At 39.6% G+C, this 18,057-nt stretch overlaps 1 protein-coding gene across 1 annotated transcript in view; it reads right to left on the bottom strand.

Annotated features, from left to right (window-relative positions):
* Window positions 1-15,054, bottom strand: part of LOC122656315 (eukaryotic translation initiation factor 2A) — a 35,082-nt gene extending 20,028 nt beyond the window's left edge. The window contains exons 1-8 of the mRNA XM_043850797.1: window positions 14,930-15,054; window positions 14,492-14,846; window positions 14,192-14,378; window positions 13,541-13,775; window positions 13,386-13,454; window positions 13,037-13,138; window positions 12,863-12,903; window positions 5,441-5,574 (exon numbers count right to left, since the gene is read on the bottom strand). Coding sequence (XP_043706732.1) covers window positions 5,441-5,574; window positions 12,863-12,903; window positions 13,037-13,138; window positions 13,386-13,454; window positions 13,541-13,775; window positions 14,192-14,378; window positions 14,492-14,846; window positions 14,930-14,960 — 1,154 coding nt within the window. The 5' untranslated portion in view covers window positions 14,961-15,054. The remainder of the gene's footprint in view (window positions 1-5,440; window positions 5,575-12,862; window positions 12,904-13,036; window positions 13,139-13,385; window positions 13,455-13,540; window positions 13,776-14,191; window positions 14,379-14,491; window positions 14,847-14,929) is intronic.
* Window positions 15,055-18,057: the final 3,003 nt, after the last annotated feature.

Raw genomic sequence — 18,057 nt, 5'->3', positions numbered from 1 at the left:
CCTGTGCAGGAACATCTCCCCCTGAAGGAGAATTGGGAACCTCCCCCTGTGTAGGAATATCTCCCCCTGACGTAGAGGGAAGGGTAGGGGTAGGCAGGGTAGGCATACTCGGAATAGCAGGAGTAGACTCCTCATAAACATGCCTAAGAGGGGGGTCAACGGTCAACACATCTTCACTAGAACTCTCCCCCTGAAGAGGTGGGGACGAATAATAGGAGAGAGTTTCTTGAAAGATAACATCCATACTGACCATGGTACGGCGGGCAGGAGGATAATGACATTTGTACCCTTTTTGGGTGGCAAAGTAACCCAAGAAAATGCAGCGTAGACTACGGGGCTCAAGTTTGCCAAGAGATCTAGTATCCCTAGCATAACATACAGACCCAAACACCCTAGGGGGAACAATATAAAAGAAAGAGCCATGTAAAAGCTCAATAGGGGACTTGGAAGCAAGAACCCGAGTCGGCAGCCTATTAATCAAATAGGCTGCAGTAAGGACAGCATCCCCCCAATAAAAGGATGGAACATGACGGGCAAACATTAGGGCCCGGGCCACCTCCAAGAGATGACGATTTTTTCTCTCAGCCATACCATTTTGGGCTGGAGTATCAGCCCAACTAGTTTGGTGTAAAATGCCATGGGCAGAAAGGTATCTTTAGAACTGACCGTCCATATATTATGTCCCATTGTCACTCCTCAAAATCTTGAGAGAGGCATTAAACTGAGTTTGGATCATTTTATGAAAATGCTGAAAACAAGAGAAGACTTCACTCTTATTATGCATAAGGTATACCCAAGTGAAACGGGAATGACAGTCAATAAAGGTAACAAACCATTGTTGGCCATGAAGAAAGGTCTTACGACTAGGTCCCCACACATCAGAATGAATTAAGTGAAATAAGGAAGAACTTCGTTTATTAGATATAACATAAATGGATCGTGTCTATTTGGCCAAGGCACAAGGCTCACAAAAAAATTCTTCCTTATTACAATCTTTAAACAAAGTAGGAAACAAAAGAGTTAAAGTGCCCAAGGAGGGGTGTCCTAATCTAGAATGCCATTGGTGTAATTCAGAAGAAAAAGAAGATGACTGACATAATTTGGAAGGTAAAGCTTGTTGCGGTCCATCATCAAGGAGATACAATCCACTATGCAGCCTACCTGATCCAATCGTCCTCCCCGAGTCCAGTTCCTGAAAGACACAATGAGTAGGAAAAAAGGTCACTTTGCAATTTAAATTTTTGGTTAGGAATAAATCTTGGAATGTGCAAAACAGAGGATAGAGTAAGTGAAAGAGAGCAACTGATGGACCCCTTGCTTGAAACAGAGGAGAGGGAACCATCAGCGACCCGAACTTTATCTTTCCCAGAAGAAGGGGAATATGTGTAAAAAAGGTTAGAAGAACCTATCATGTGATCAGTGGCACCAAAGTTTATAATCCAGGGAGAGGAAACAACCGATGCACAATGACCAGCAAAAGGGATACCTGAGCGGGCAAAGTGTGAACCTGATGGTGTGGAATAACCGGCAGGAACAGATGTAGTGGAAGACTGTAACATATGCCGGAGAGCTTGGAACTCCTCCTGGGAGAAACTATTGTAAGCAATGGGTGCCGGAGCTACACTTTCAGTGTGATTGGCTTTGTTTTTAGGTTTAGCACGGCCACGTTTAGCCTCAAAATCAGCAGCCTTCCCATGTAATTTACAGCACTGAGCCTTAGTGTGATATAGTTTATTGCAATGTTCACACTTGACAAGCTCCTTTGGAGGGGCAGCAGCAGTAGCAGTGGCAGTAGAGTCAGAAGAAGTGGCTTTAGAACCAACAGCCTGTAGGGCTGATCTCTCAACAGAAGGACCCAACATCATTGCAGCCCGACGTGTTTCCTCAGTAAGAACATAAGAGAAAGCCTGCTCTAATGTAGGGAAAGGCACCCTACCAAGGACTTGCACACGGATTGGATCATAATCAGCATTAAAACCAGCCCGGAAGTCATACACACGAAACTTATCCACATAGGCTGAATAAGCAGAAACATCAGCAGCTGTGGTGGGCTGAAAGTGGGCATAGTGATCCAATTGTTGCCACAGACTTTTGAGGACAACATAGTACTTAGTCACGGACAGCTCCTTTTGGGTAGTAGACTGGAGTGTCTTCCGTATGTCATACACCTGTGCATCATTCCCCAATTGTCCATAAGTGCCCTTAGCAGCAGCCCATATTTGTGCAGCGGAGTCAAGAAGAAGATATTGGCTGGAAGGCTCTTGTGGCATGGAGTTCAACACAAAAGACATAACCATAGCATCATTGGCAGCCCATCGGGTCTTGGCAGTGCCTTCTTCAGTAAGCTGTTTGGAGGTGCCATTAAGATGCCCACTGAGTCCCCTACCAGCCACAGTCAAGGAGAGAGATCTGTCCCATATGAGGTAATTTGATCCATCAAGTTTAATAGATGCAGCATAAGGGAGGAATTCTGTCCACGGCTGAGAATCAACTCCAGAGTTGGCCGTGGTCACTTATGAGTCCCCCATATTGCAGACAAAACAGTGGCAGCAAAACAGAAATAAAAAATTGATAGATGAATGAATCCCTTTCGCAGCAACAAGCAGCCCTAAATCCAAAAATCGATAGGTAGGGTTTTGAGGAAATCCTTAGAAGAGAAATCAATTGAGATTTAGGGGTCTTCAAATAGAGATTGAGAGGTCTTCAAACAATGAGAAAATACTGCAGAACCAGCCTTGAAAGTTGATGCAGATGTGTTCAAAACAACAGCCCACGCAGAGAGGAGAAACAAACCAGATCGAGAAGTAGCAGGTTTTTATTTTTTTCCAAAAACCTGGAGAAGAGATCGATATGGATAGATGCCTCAATGGTGGGAAGAGAAACAGAGACAGCAGCTGTCTAGAAAACCTGCAGTGTTGGGTCCCAAGAAAACCAGCTTTAATTGCAAGGAGAATCTGATCTTCAACAGGGGAGAACTCCAAAAAAAATTGCAGAAGTGCGGGCAGCAGCCATCGATCCAAAAACCTTCTTAAATCATTGATTGGTGATGTGATAAATTAGGGCAGCATCTATCTCACAGATCACCTCATTAGATCTGCCCTAATTGGAGAAGAAAAACAGAAAAAAAGTGAAGAAATTCGAGTGGGAGGGGAGGGGAGGGGACGGGAATGTATATCGAGTGGAAAAAAGATGGAGAAGAGGACAATGGAAGAAGGGGGGGGGGGGGGCCAGGAACCAGGCTAGATCAGAGAGACCTGCTCTGATACCATATTCGAAGAGAGAATTGGGAGAATACTTGAGTGATCGATTAGATCAGTCAAGTCCTTTATTTATAGAATGAAAAATACAAATCAAAAGTCTAAAATAGCCCTAGTCCTAGCCAAAATATGACTAGGAATCTAGGAATACATAAAACAGAATAATAACATAAAATAAAAAGGGAAAAAAGACCAGAATACCCCCACGGTTGGTATTCTGGTATATCTTAACAGTTAGGGTTAGGGTTTGATGTATGGATTATGTCAAGTTGAGGTAGGGGAGTCTATCAGTGAAGGTCTTGAGATGATTTGATGGATGGAAGTGTGTAAACTTGAATGGGCAGCAACTTAGGTTTAGGGTTTCGGGTTTTGGAAAAGAGGACAAGAGGGGAATCTAGGGTATAGAGTGGGAGGATGGAGCTAGGGTTTGATTCGAGTGCTTTAGGGGGCTGAGATAGAAATTTGATCCTAGTTTGGGGTGGTTTTGATGGTTGGATTGGTCTGTCCAGGTTTTAGGTTATGGGAAAATTAAGAAACAAAAGGGGAATCTTAGGGGTTGGGTGTATAAAAAGTTAGAAGAAGAATGGTAGGGGTTGGGGATGAATCAAACTTACTATAGACCTATAGTAGCAAAATTCCCTTGGCAGCAGCTTGCTTGATTGTAGATCTAGAATATAAATCAAAACTTGAACTAGAACTTGAATGTAGAGCTTCAAAAGAACCACCCAAGCTTCACACCGCAAGGTGTCAATTGGATCAAACACTAATCCTACCAACAAACCACCCGGACTTCCCACCGCAAGGTGTCAATCGGATCAAATACCGATCCCACCAGCCTTGATCAAACATAAGACAAAAATCTTCAGTGGAGAACTAGAGCAGAAAAAGTTTTTCATTAATATCAAATTTCGTGTTCAACACTTGCCCTCCTTACAACCCTATATAAAAGACTCAAAAATAGACTTCTACACTAAAAAGGAAAGGCCTAACCCAATCCTTAATCTATTAGGTAACTTAGACTGCCTAGGAAACTGAAATAGACTCAAAACAAAGTCCTAATCCAGCCCCACTAAACACTTAAAAGGAAACTACTAAAATCACTTAAATTGAACCATTGTTTGAACCAGTTCAATTTATGAACAAAAACACAAAAATAAAACCAAGTATAGAACTAAAATAACTAATCCCGTATGCAATCTAATTACTCATATTTTAGGCCCATAAAAGTGGCCTATTACATATAAAACCTATGGGATCAAAGGTCCAACATGTATACAACCTAACCCTAGACTTACTCCCATCAAAATAAGTCTCTTTTGGTGATGCATTTGCATCAGTATGTGAACTCATTTGGCTAAAGATGCTTCTTAGTGATCTAAGAATGGTGACTGAAGGACCTTTGAGGCTCTACCGTAATAATAAAGCTGTAATTAGTATAACTCATAATCCAGTTCAGCAAGATAGGACCAAACATGTTGAGATTGACCAGCACTTCTTAAGGAGAAATTGAGGAGGGACTGAATGCACCCCATTTGTTACCACTGAGAATCAATTGGCAAATGTATTCACTAAAGGCTTATCTGTTAGGTTGTTCCATCCTATTATTTCCAAGTTGGTCATGAGAGACATCTATGCACCAACTTGAGAGGGAATGTTGAAGAAAAAGTTCACTATGTAACCCGTCTAGGTTCGTTGTATATGTATGCTAGATAAGGCCTATGAGTCAGCCTTAGCTAGCATACATTATTTGTAATCCTCTATTTTCACTATAGATAAATGAAGGCCTCTGTCACTAAGGCAAGCCATTACACACTCTCAACTTTCTAATTCTTCTTAACCTCATCTTGTATGTCTCTGGTTAAGTCATCCATGATAAGTGCAAACAAATATGGGCTTAAGGCTGATCCTTGATGTAGCCTAATTGTAATTGGGAATTCACTACCTTGACCCCCCCCCCCCCACAGTTCTTACACTAGTCACCACGCCATCATCATACATAACTTTAATTATGTCCACATATTTACATGATATCCATCTTAGGCTCTTATACTCTCTCAAACATTTTCTAACATATAAACCAACAATTATTCTTCTAGTGCCCAGATTTGATAAAATCTAGAAGTCAGACTAAATATGAAACATGTGTTTCTGCAGGTTATAGGTACACCAAGATATATATGTACCCGTTGTCTACTTGAAGTCTTGGAGCCGTTGTTGCGGTCATGAGATAGCGTCCATCTGGAGACCATTCACTTGTCACAGAGCATTCAGCCTTTGTTGTTCCAAGTAACTTTTTCTCCTCATAATCCCAAAATGCCTAAAATATAGAAGCAGCAGTGAAGCACAACAAAAGCTGAGAGAAAGGAACAGAAAACAGTGAACTGGAAAAACAACAAGACCCGGTCTTGTTTAAGGGAGCATATTCTGGACTAAAGATAAAATAAAACGCAGGGGAAAATGGAAATTAACAAGAAAAATAGTCATGTTGAAAATAGCATACTAGTGACAAAGATGCAAGCCTGAAGAGAAAATATACTTAAACAAGTATAACCAAGAAAAAACCCACACAATTTATTAAGAAGGCAGACACTACAAACCAGCAATTCAAGAAATAGTTTTTAGTTAAATATAAATAATGCAACTCAATTTATGGATTATCCTTTTCTCTCTCACAAGTTGACCTATCATTCTCTACATTTTGTCTCAAGCAACTAGTATTCATTACAATAAGCTGAAGGACAAATAAGAAGGGAATGCCTTAACAAAATGAATGGCACCACTGCAATTGGCATCATCTGTTAAGAAAGTGTCTGGTTCCATTTTTCACCAAGCACTCCTGATTAAACACATTTGAGTCTGGAGAAACTAATCCTACAAAAATGAATGGATTGGGGGGCCTATTGCAAATACCCTCAGAGAAGAGTTTCTGTGGTTGCTGTTGTCGTCTTAAACTAGTGTTAGTCGTTATTTATCAGCATCATCTTTGTCATCAAAATGTCTTGGGATGCCAAACAAAAACCGAGCACATGGAACGTAACTTTAGTAAAAATAGGATGATAATGGGAAATGAGAATTGATGATAAGGAAGTACATCAAAATGATAACTCTAGATATCTAGGTCCAACCATAAAGAAGAAAAAGAGGATAATGTTGCAAAAGTAGAGCAGAAGGCTGAAGTAGATAGGAGCCTCTAGGGTGTTGTTTGATTGACGCATTCAACAAACTCAAAAGGAAAATGTATAGGACAGCAAAATACCAGCAATAATGTATGGAGCTGAATGTTTCTTTTGAGGAGCTTTGAGGATCAATATTTGTTGGAATATGTACACTAGAATACCATGGGGTTATTCTGGTCTTTTGGGTGTTTTATTTATTCTTTATTTATGTATTTATGAGCAAGGGTAGAAATGTAATTAAGGATGTGACACTGTTCACATGAACAGTGTCGTGAATAGTGTTTCCCCTTGTAATCTCTTTTATTATTATAAATAGAGAGCTTGACTGATCTCATTGATCATTCAAGCCATTCTCCCATTCTCGGTTCAAGTCAACATGGCATCAGAGCCAATTCTCTGATCGCGGAAAAGAAGAAAGAAAAAAAAACCTTCTTCTCTTCAATCACCTTCTCCCACTTTTCTCTCTCTCTCAGCTTCTCCTTCTTCTGTTTTTTCTTCTTCTTATCCTTGTAAGGGGGCAGCATTAATGAGGAAAAACCTAATCCAATGATTTAGTTGCTGCCCTCCTCCCAATCTATTTTTTTTCATAACCTAAATTCTAATCAATACTGCTGGAACCATACCTGCGATATTGGAGCTTTCCAGAATTTTGAAGATCAAATTCCTCTCACATGAAGGCTGATCCTCCATTGTTGGAGCTCCGTCTGCTTTCTTTTCCAGCACCTATCTACCTCTTCTATCTAATACACTCTCTTTTCTTTTCCAGCTTGATTCACCCAATCGATCTCACCTTTTCAGGGTTTTTCAAAACCCTGACTCCAATTGATTTTAGGGTTCCCCCCTTTCAGTTGATGTTGATTTTTTGTGGGTTGTTTTCCTCCAATACAAGGACCACTCGCCTCAATATTGCACCTTTCCAAGCTTTTTTGAAGACCTCTACCCCAATCGATCTCTACTTTTTTGGGTTTTCCAAAACCCTGACACAAATCGATTTTTTGGGTTAGGGATGTTTGCTGCTGCTGCTGCAGTGCTTTGGTGGTGGTTCTAACATTACAAGAGACATTCTACTTCATCAATTCATGGCTTGAAGAAGGTCTATTTACTGCGATAGCTGCTGCCCTAATTTTCTGCAAATTTTTTGGTGTCCCTCCCTCTTGAAGACCGAGTCTCATTCTAACTGGAGATTGGTTGTTCTTATTGGAAGTCCCATTCAAGCAGTACTAATCAACATCTATTGCAAGTCTACATCAGCAATTGAAGCCCCCTTTCCCTATATCGATCTCAATTTCAGGGTTTTCCAAAACCCTGACTATAATCGATCTTAGGGTTAAGGCTGTCCTATCAAGCTGATTTTTTAAGGGGAGTCTTATACATACCAGAGGAGTGTTCGACCCAAATTTCAGCATCATCCTTGGAGTATTTTTTTTAACAAATTGAGGTTTCTTTCTTATGATCGATTTCTCCAACTATCAACCTATATTTATCTGGTTCCTCTGTGACTGGCTGCATCAATACCTATTGGATCTGCTGAGTTATTGTCTTCTATTTGCTGGTTCTATTGAGCTTTCATTCATCCATTGCTGGTTCTGTTGATTGGCTTCTGTAAGCATGACTGGTTAAGGTGTTACTGCTGCCTTTATGAGAACTATTGCTGCCCTGGTCTTGAGACTGAGTATCCTCCTATTGGAGATCGAAGTTCTTACACATTATTGAAGGTCAAATCTACTACCCTGGAGATCAGTTTATTTGGGATTACAACAGTGTGTTCATGGTTATTGATTGCGACTACGAATCTATTCAGTTGTGTGAAGCTTTTCTATTGGTTCATATCTAGCTTACTTTGAGAGCTTAATCCTAGCATTGTTCTCTAACTCAGATCTGATCCAAGTTTTTTTTAAGGTTATTATCCCTTTTCTGCCCAGATATCTTCATCAGTTCTATTCAGCATATGGGAGTTTATAGATTGGATTTTTGCACCCTGGTTCTTCCTTGTTTGAAGATTGATCAAGCCTTGAAGATTGGAGTCTTTCCTTAGTTCAAATCAGATCTGTTTACTTATCAGACTTGAATATTGGAGTTTGGTGTTTCTGCCCAGCAGGAGTTTCCATCTAAGGAGTTTGTTTGATCGTTTAAAGGTTGAACATTGATCTGTTGCATTTTTTTCTCCATGACTCTTTATCCCACTGCTTCTTCAATTACCCATACCCCATACCATATTTTTGGCATTTACACATAACCACTTTGGAAGTTTATGGTATACTCTAACTTGCCATGCCTTCCTTTTTTTCATACCCATAGCACCTTTGGAGAATTCTGGAAGTTTATACTTTTGCACTCTCTCTTGCATCATCTCCGTTATTTGTCCACATGTACTACTACACGTGAGGGGGGGATTATGTATAATACACCTGCAGCCATTGCAGAAAGCAGAACTTGGAGGAACATTGGTGCAAAACATAGAAGATCAGTTTTCTCCACCATTACCATTTGGTATCCTTCGTTATTGGGTTGAGTTTGCAGATTAAAGTTTTGAAGCATATTGAAATTGTTGCCTGCCTATTTGAGGGTTTAAAGTTGGGTTGATTCAGTTGTTTCCGCTGCTTGTTGCCCTAGTTATTTAACTTCAAGATTTTATGTCACTATGACACTCTGAGATTCATCACTGGATAGCTATTGAAGATCATTGAAAGCTGCCTTCTTTGGAAGAAATTCCAGTCCCGGTTTGCTGATCATGTCTGTCCAGGTTTTGAAGATCTATTTTTCAAGTTCTTGAAGGTTTATTTGGGAGCTTCATTAATCTGTCAAGCTGGACTCTATTGCAACTCTGTTTCTTCCCATTTTATTCAAGTTGGTCATTAGTGCCTTATATGCACCAACTTGAGGGGGAGTGTTAGAATGTTAGCATTTTTTTCTTATTAGTTCAAGCTAGAGCTTCTTACTTATTTGTATACTCCAGCTTGAGGGGGAGTGTTGGAATATATACACTAGAATACCATGGGGTTATTCTGATCTTTTAGGTGTTTTATTTATTATTTATTTATGTATTTATGAGCAAGGGTAGAAATGTAATTAGGGCTGTGACACTGTTCACGTGAACAGTGTCGTGAATAGTGTTTCCCCTTGTAATCTCTTTTATTATTATAAATAGAGAGCTTGACTGATCTCATTGATCATTCAAGCCATTCTCCCATTCTCGGTTCAAGTCAACAATATTCTCTAGAAACCACACCCTAGCTGGTCTTTACAGTAAGAGTTTTTGTCTTTGCTTCCCCTATGCCACCAAAGGAGGAGTTATATAATTCAAATTAGAGAAGCTAAAAGCAACGGACAGGCCTAAAATAACTTTGAGAGAAGTGATGAAAAATACATGTAGGGATTAAGGTTGACATCAAGTATGGCTTTGCATTGAGACGCATGGCAAAACAAGATCCATGTAGCCAACCCCATATAGTTGGGATAGGACTTAATTGAGTTGAGTTTATCATTGTCATCGTTACTATGAGTCTGATGCAAAAGAAATCAGCTATTACCAATGATAATTATTTTCAAATAGAAGTGATCGTGTCTGTCTACATGCGCTGAAGTAGCATAGGGTCAGATCTGTTGTTAATAACTATAATTTATGATAAAATTCATTTCTATTATTTGTAGTAATAACAAGTTTTGTGGATTTTAGTAGCTCTGATTTACTCTTTTGGTAAATCCCAATCTTTCTACTTAAATCAAAATGCAAACATTACCGTCTGTAGGTTCACTTTTTCTAGTTTCCAGCATTAACAGCAATCAAAGTATTGCCAAGGCATTTTGGACATGGACGGACCAATGCTCAAGCTGTGAGCTAACAGAAAGTTGGTCAAAAGTGCGACTACTCAACAACATTTACAGGATTCAAGGATCTTGATTTCATATTTTCTTTCGCTAAAACTTTAAATAGTTTTGTTCTTGGGCACTTAACAACCAAACATAGTTATTATTGTACACATTTTCTTTTGAAATCTACCAATTCAATACACTAACACTGTTACCCTTTTCTCTAAATTTGAATAAATTACACATGAGATACCCAACATTTATGGAAACTAAATTTAAGGTACCTAAACCCCAAGAGGGTAGCTCAGTTGGCAAGGATCAGCACCTCAAGAGGTCATAAGTTCAACTCGCCTTGGGGACCTGCCTATCAAAAAAAATTTTGAGGTACCTAACATTTTAATAACTACGAATAGGGTACCCAAGCTCAAACGGTGTTAAGGAGGTGTTAGCATATGATGATGAAATTACCAAAATGCCCCTAGTTCATATATTTATCAAAAATCTTCAATTGGAAGGATATACTTCGACTTCATGTTTTACATTTTTTTAAATCTTTGATTTGGATCATCGTCGTGCTTAAAGAATAATAAACCATGGCAAACATCATTATGCAGTCTGATTAAAGATAAAAGCATCAACAGCAAGGGGGTACATCCCATGCTGGGATTGGTGGTGTGTTGATGCAGACAGGAAACACTATTGCTTACTATATAGTGAAAAGTTAAATGAGGCCAAGAAACGATATTCTACTTATGATTTGGAGCTGTACGCAGTGGTCCAAATTCTCAAGCATTGGAGGTACTACTTGATTGGTAAGGAGTTCATTTTATTTTCAGATCATGAAGCTCTGAAATATTTACAATCTCAAAAATCCATAAGTAACCCCCATGCCAAGTGGGTTGCCTGTATCCAAGAGTTTTTCTTCACACGAAGTACCAAGTTGCTGACGCATTAAGCCGGAAAGTGCATGCATTGAATACCTTCACCGCCCACAGTACCAGAATTGATGTTATTAAGGATGAGTACAGTACAGATGCTGGTTTCTCTCACATTTATGAGAAGTTACAGCAAGGGGGTACAGATGCAAGATACTCTTTATATGATGGTTTCCTTTTCCAAGGAATGCAGTTGTGAATTCCAAACACCTCTCTATGGCAGCACCTAATTCGGGGGTTACACGGGGGCACAATGGGAAGTCACTTTGGCAAAGACAAAACATTATCTTTAGTTGCTGACTTGGTCAAATGGAAGGGAGATCCGCAGCTTGATTGTACGTGGATACATACTGATGATTTCCGGCGCCTCAACCCGGACTTGTATGAGTGCTACATGGCCTTTCTACATTTGTCAGAGTCGAATGTTTCTAAGCAGGGGGGAGCTGATGTAGATCCACACACTGGGCAGTATTACAGATGTAGGAAGAAGAAATCGAAGATAACTTGACCTAGCCACCTAATTTAGGGTTCCTTAATTTTGTACCCCCTACATTGTGTCCTACTACACCAACTGTACAACCCTCCATCGCAAGGGATCAACATCGAAAGATCTATCTATCTATCTATCTATCTATAGATCTGTTCTTAAGTTTGTCTGTCTTTTTCCTGATTATATTCCGAAATTACTTGTTGAAATTTCCTCTTTCTAAATGTATTTACCAATTGGTCCTTGATCCTGATTTTCCTGATTATATTCCGAAATTACAGAAATTTTCTCTTTCTAAATTTATTTACCAATAGGGTTACTGAACTCTGAAAAATTATGAAATATCTATCTTCCGTCTGACTATATGGTGGGGTACAGAACTTTCCCAACATCTTAAGGAAAGGGTGCTCAAAGACAAGCTTTGTTTAGTGGTTATTGGCGTCTCCTCTCATTGATCATCAATTGACTTTCATTACTCCATCCCCCGATCGGCATATGGGTGACCAGACGGAAACTAGGAGACCACATCTGCAACCCACCCGAGCCAATGAGAGTAGAAAAATGACAAAAGAATGAAGCTCCGGCCATATAATGGTCTGAGGATGGGAGGTATGACCATATGCTTATGCCCAGCATGATCCCAAGGATTACAACATTAATCATGAGAAAATCTGAAATGAAAAATAAATTTCACTAGCAGCCACAATCGAGCAATTATTATTTTAGGGTGAGAGACACTGCCTGGTCCCCTGGAGCCTGCACGTGCATGCTGGCCAATGGGAGCACACGCACAAGCATCGACCTGGGCAGGATTTCCGCCTTTACATGGGGGCAGGACGGTACTTTCAATGGGGGCAGGGCAGTACTGTGTCTAGGCGCAGCAGCCACACTAGCCACACTACCAGGTAGCATTCTTTTTCCCATTATTTAATATAAACATATTATATATGCTTCCATTCGAAATTAACCATCTCCGGTACTTCCAGATGACCATAAAAACGAAATAAAATTCATAGAGTGCTCAGATGACTAGAAAATGTGCCAGAACACTATAAGTAACAGCTTATTATCAGAATAGATTTTTTATCTGTAGAAAATAAAGCAGATTTAGAAGAAAAAAGTTTAAAGGTATATATAAGCTGGATGATTGTAGTAAGAAATTATTTGAGTGATTTGCGAAAAGCACAATTTACATACCATATCACCAGGTAAATTACCAAAACCTGCCACACAGAGAACTGTGAAAAGGGAGAATTAAGGGCACAAGTATAAATAGATGAAATAAAGAAAAATCTGCATTTTCATAGTCCTTCATGATAGTTTATGTATTAAATACCATCAAGATGGAATAGCTCTATGGCAAAAGGATACATTTCCCTTTTGGGTTCCATCTGATAGTATTGTAAGGACCTGTTCCAAGTTCAAGGATTGGGTTGCACTTCTTGTTGAAAATCGTCGCTTTCGCAGGCATAACTGAGAGGATGGTCAAGGATCCATACAATATTAGTAAAGACAAGCTAAGCAGAATAATGTGAAAGGTTCAATATTAATTTAATTAAAATATCCCTAGTCACTTAGTTTTCCATTAAATGTGTTAAAAAAGCAAAGTCTCATGCATTATATCTTAACAGATTTTCCTGGTACAGTTGTTAATGTGCCTCCAACATTTTTTCCCCTTTAAAACAGCTTCTCCCTGTTCTGAAGGACCAGAAAAGGATACATCCATATATGACAGCAAAATCAGAACCAGATGCCGACCATTGAACGTCATGAACTGGCCCTTCTTTACCTGTCAACACATCCAACAATCAGTAATATAACTTGCAGAAAGTCCACACCAGCAATTTAGTTTTACATATTAAACTAGAAACATACGGAGAGGCACAAGTCCTTCATGTGTCCCATCAGTTGTTAAGTAATTCAACTTTGATTCACCATAGTAACTCTGGTTGGTTTTATCAACATCAGACTGAGCAACAACTAGGAGCCCAGTAGAACCATAATTCCAAATCAGTTGCACTGTGGAGCACCGGAAAAAACTCCGTCGTGCAACAGGTTGAGCCTGTGATTCGCCCCCACAAGCAAATATCTGAACACTGGCAGGAATTCCCTACATGAGCAAAGAACTGGAGTTAAAAATAATAATAATAACAAAGTCTGAGGAAAATAGTACCTGAAGAACTGATAAATATGTCTCAGCTCAATGCCAGGATGCCATCTACAACAAATTCCTTATGAAACTAGCTTATCTGGGTATTAGGTGGACACATTACATGGACTAGATACTATATCCAATACTTACTGGTCAAAGTTTCTGGAAGTTCTCAACCTCTTTTTACCAACTTCTGGGCTTAAACCTAGTGCAATTTTATACATCATTGTCCATCCAAGAAGTGGATTAAAATTCAGAAGAAGATATGCAATGAGAAGAAATTACAAAATTAGCTGTGTCCCATCAAAAATTGCCTAGTTGTCCTTCCATCCCTTAATCTACTCTACTTGTTAGAATCAAATTGAAGCACTGACCTTAGATTCTGGAACAAATGCAGCAACATGAGACGCAGGCATTTTAGAAAGCTCAAATGCAGCTATACCAGGGAGTCGAAGGCGATTTATGATTCCTTTAGAAAAATCTCCAGCATCAAAAAATTTTATCTCATTTGTCGCCAACTGGCAGGCAACAGATTCATCTGAACTAAAACGGATGGAAGGCCTAATGCACCAATAAATGAGACAAACATCAGAAAGACTAATAGCGCCATGTAAAAGGAGTAGCAGAACAAAAACAAAGAGCAAGAGAAAGGGGCATAGGGGCATTCTCACTACCATGTGGCCTTTGACATGTTCTTCTGGAACAGGTGATAAACAGCAGAACCGCTGTCAATCCTCCACAAGATCAAGTTTTTCTCCTGTGGTGTTGATGATTTTTGAAAGGTTTGAAGATAAGTCCCACGTGGAGATAAGGTGGCTGCAAGAATGTTGGGGATTTCAAAGGATCTGATCTCTGTAGAACTATGGCAATCATAGATGCCAACTGAAGAGTCAGATTTGATCACCATGATTCTTGAACCATCTTCACTGAATTTTGCAGAGGTGCAGGGAACTTTTTCAAGCTTGATTCGTGGTTGGCCATTGCTGAATGGAGGTCCAGTCCAGAGAGAAAACCCTTCCGGTTCACGGGCTGATTGGGGAAGGGGAAAAAAAGGGAGTGAGAAAAGGGGTACAAAAAATATGAAACATGAGGCAGACGTAATGGAAAGGTACCTAAAATCTCCAAAGGTGGTGATGGTTCCATTACTGCCAGTACAGTCTACAGGATCAGAGACTCAATACAAAGAAGATGTCCAACCAGTTACTAGTAAAGCTTCTGCAAAACATTGAGTTATTGGTGGAAGTTTGATGTTTATTAAAATAAATTAAAACCTGCAATTCAATGGGCGGCTGCTTGTTGGGAAAGACGGGGAAAAAATGTAGAGAAGAAGATGAAAAGAGGCTTTAGGTCGTTCTTTGTTGGGCTTGGGCAGGCGGCCAGGCGTGGGGCTGGAGCGGAGGGGGTGTTTCTAGATCTGGTTAACACGCCCCCGCCCCACCCCTTGCAAATTTAGGGGTGTTAATTTAGGATCAGAACCGAAAACTATAACCGATCCGGACGATAGGAACCGAACCGGACAACCCAATAGCTTATTGGGACGGATCTGGTCTGGGCTGGTTCTAGTTCGGGTCTCCTAGTGGTTCTAGAATCAATAACCCATTAAGCACTCGATAGCAACGGAACTGTTGGAATCGGATGATATGTAAACAAATTGAATGGGAAATCAGATCTCTAAAACCCTAAAAGGCTTTAAACCCTAACATATTAATAGTATTACATTGCTTGAGACTTTTAACTAGCGTTCTTTTGTTGTTCTTTTAAGTCACAAGTATATGAGTTGAGTTTGAAATGGAATTTATGAACCCTTATAGCTGTCTCTTTATTTATATATGCATCAATGTCTTTATTTTGGGTTCTACAAGACTATATCTATATATGATGAAGCTCCCGTTTTCCTAGGGAAAATTTCATTGTCTTTGTTTTAGGCTCAATAACGTTTGGAACCGATTAGGAACCGGAACCGAACCATCCATTAGTTAACAGTCCTGGGTCTCAAATTTAGATCCAGTAAGCTTATTGGTCCGGTTATGGTCTTAACACCTTAAAGCTAGAACCGCTAAGGATCCGAACCGATAGCCCAGAACCGGACCAATTGACACCCTAGCCTACAATAACACTCCCCGCAGGACCCACCCCATTTTTTAAATTTTCAATTTTATCCTTGTAAATAACATTATTTTATTTTGGGTAAATGACATTTGGGATACCCAACGTTTGGTGAAACTTCACTTAAGGTATTCAATGTTTATGAAATTATATTTGAGGTACCTATTTTTAAATTTCCAAATATACCCCCAATAACCACTCTATCGCACTCGCACCAACAAAAAAAAAAAAACATTTAAGATCTTTTTTTGGTGTGTCTTAAATGCAGGTTTACCTGTCAAGGCCACTCTCTCAAAATGGATGTCGATCAAGCCTACATGTGTTTTCTGTGGTGCTCATGATAAATCTCACTAGCATCTTTTTCTATCTTGTGAATGAACTAAGCGTATCTAAGCTTCTAAACCCCTCGGACTGAGAACTGAGCACAATAGCAGCTCTTCTCTGGCACAACTTTGTGCTTCCCTCCTCTACTCTAACGCCCTGGTCGGCCAAACCAACTGCCATCTGGTTTTTCTCTGTTGTTGCAATAACTTCTTGTTTTATTTGGACTATAAGAAACAAAGTAATTCGTGGGTTAGCTACAGCTAATCCCTATTTTGTTCTATCAAACACTTTTAGATGGTTATCTAACTTGAATTTAACCCCTCCTTTGATAAATTCAAATATGTTTAACCAAGATATGTCCACTCCAAATGAATTAACTGTTATCTCAAGATCCAATCATGAGCTGCAATTCCCTGTTTTATGTTGCACATGCCTTTTTGAACCTTCAATAGGACTAACAAGATGGGCATATTACTTTTTGCTAGATGGCCAAAGTGTTTTAACAACTGCAGGATTTTCATGTTCGACAACTGGAGACTAAGCTAAACGAAATCTTGCAGAGGCAGAAACACGCTTTGAAGGATGAGATCCATCTTAAAGAAATTTGGCTTCATAGTTATAAACTAACTAGTTTTTTGAATCCCCAAGAAAAAATGTATATTCCATGGAACCTATTATCCTCCTACCTAGAAGTTGCAGAACTAACCTCAAAATTTTCAAGTGTAACTTTCTTACACCAGAACAATCACTGGTTTAGAATATTACGCTCTTTAGCCCTTTTCTCAATCACAAATAGAACCCCATTCCTCCCTTTTTGTATGATGTACAGACTTTCCTTACGTATTTTCACTTTCTCATAAATAAATAAAAAACACTCTACCACTACAATCACCGCCGCCATCGTCCTCCGCCCCAACCCCAACCCTACCTTCTCCGATTCCGTTTGCTTCACTTCTCGTTTCTGCAATCAAGGTATCATCGGAAGTGGTCTAATTTCCCAAATGCAATCCATCCTTCTCCACCACAGTTATGATCTCTTCTTCCATCTCCTCCCACCAACAACCACTAACCGTCTGTTCCAAAATTGGTACTCTAGAATCAAGTCCACCTCTCGATTTCTCAAAACAGCAAAAATGTGTGTCATGTCACTTATGTCAGGCACCAAATCAAGTCTCATACAATTGGATGGGATAAACGCACAGATGTAAGTATGAGCATTTTCAGATTCTAGAGGAAAAACCACCAACTCGTCTAAACCAGTCACCATGCAAAAACGAGGAGACTAGCAAAAACCAAGAGAATGAAGCCAAAATACCAAACAAATTTGTATGATTCAAACAGAAATTCAGTAGAAAGTTGTAATCTCCTTCTTTATCAGTCCCAGAGAACCAATTCATTTGTTATATCCTAGAGGGGGAAAAAGCAACAACAGCAATTGAAAAGAAACGGCTTTATAAATATGAAGGAAAACAGAAAAAACATACATCATAAATTCACAAATTGGCAAGGCGAGAGAGAGAGAGACCTGGTTCAAAGGGAGAAGGAGAACCAAGGAAGACACAAAGAAACACTATAATACTAGTAGATGCCCTATAACCACATAACAGAACCTAGAATTGGGAACTAAAAGGGTATCTGTTCCCTTTATTTTTTAATTTCGCTCTTTCCCTCTACACATTCTTTCTCAGGCATTTAGTTCACAATATTGGTACTGCCTCCCCCATCTCAACCTCTTCCCCCTCCCTACCATACTCTCTCTCTCACACATGTTTTTTCTCAATTTTCCCTGAAACCGAAGTAGAAAAGCTAG

The sequence above is a fragment of the Telopea speciosissima genome, chromosome 3 (assembly GCF_018873765.1).
Source record: "Telopea speciosissima isolate NSW1024214 ecotype Mountain lineage chromosome 3, Tspe_v1, whole genome shotgun sequence".
In the NCBI taxonomy this organism is placed as follows: Eukaryota; Viridiplantae; Streptophyta; class Magnoliopsida; order Proteales; family Proteaceae; genus Telopea; species Telopea speciosissima.
Note: the sequence above shows the minus strand (reverse complement) of the source record. Positions and strands in the feature narration are given on the sequence as shown.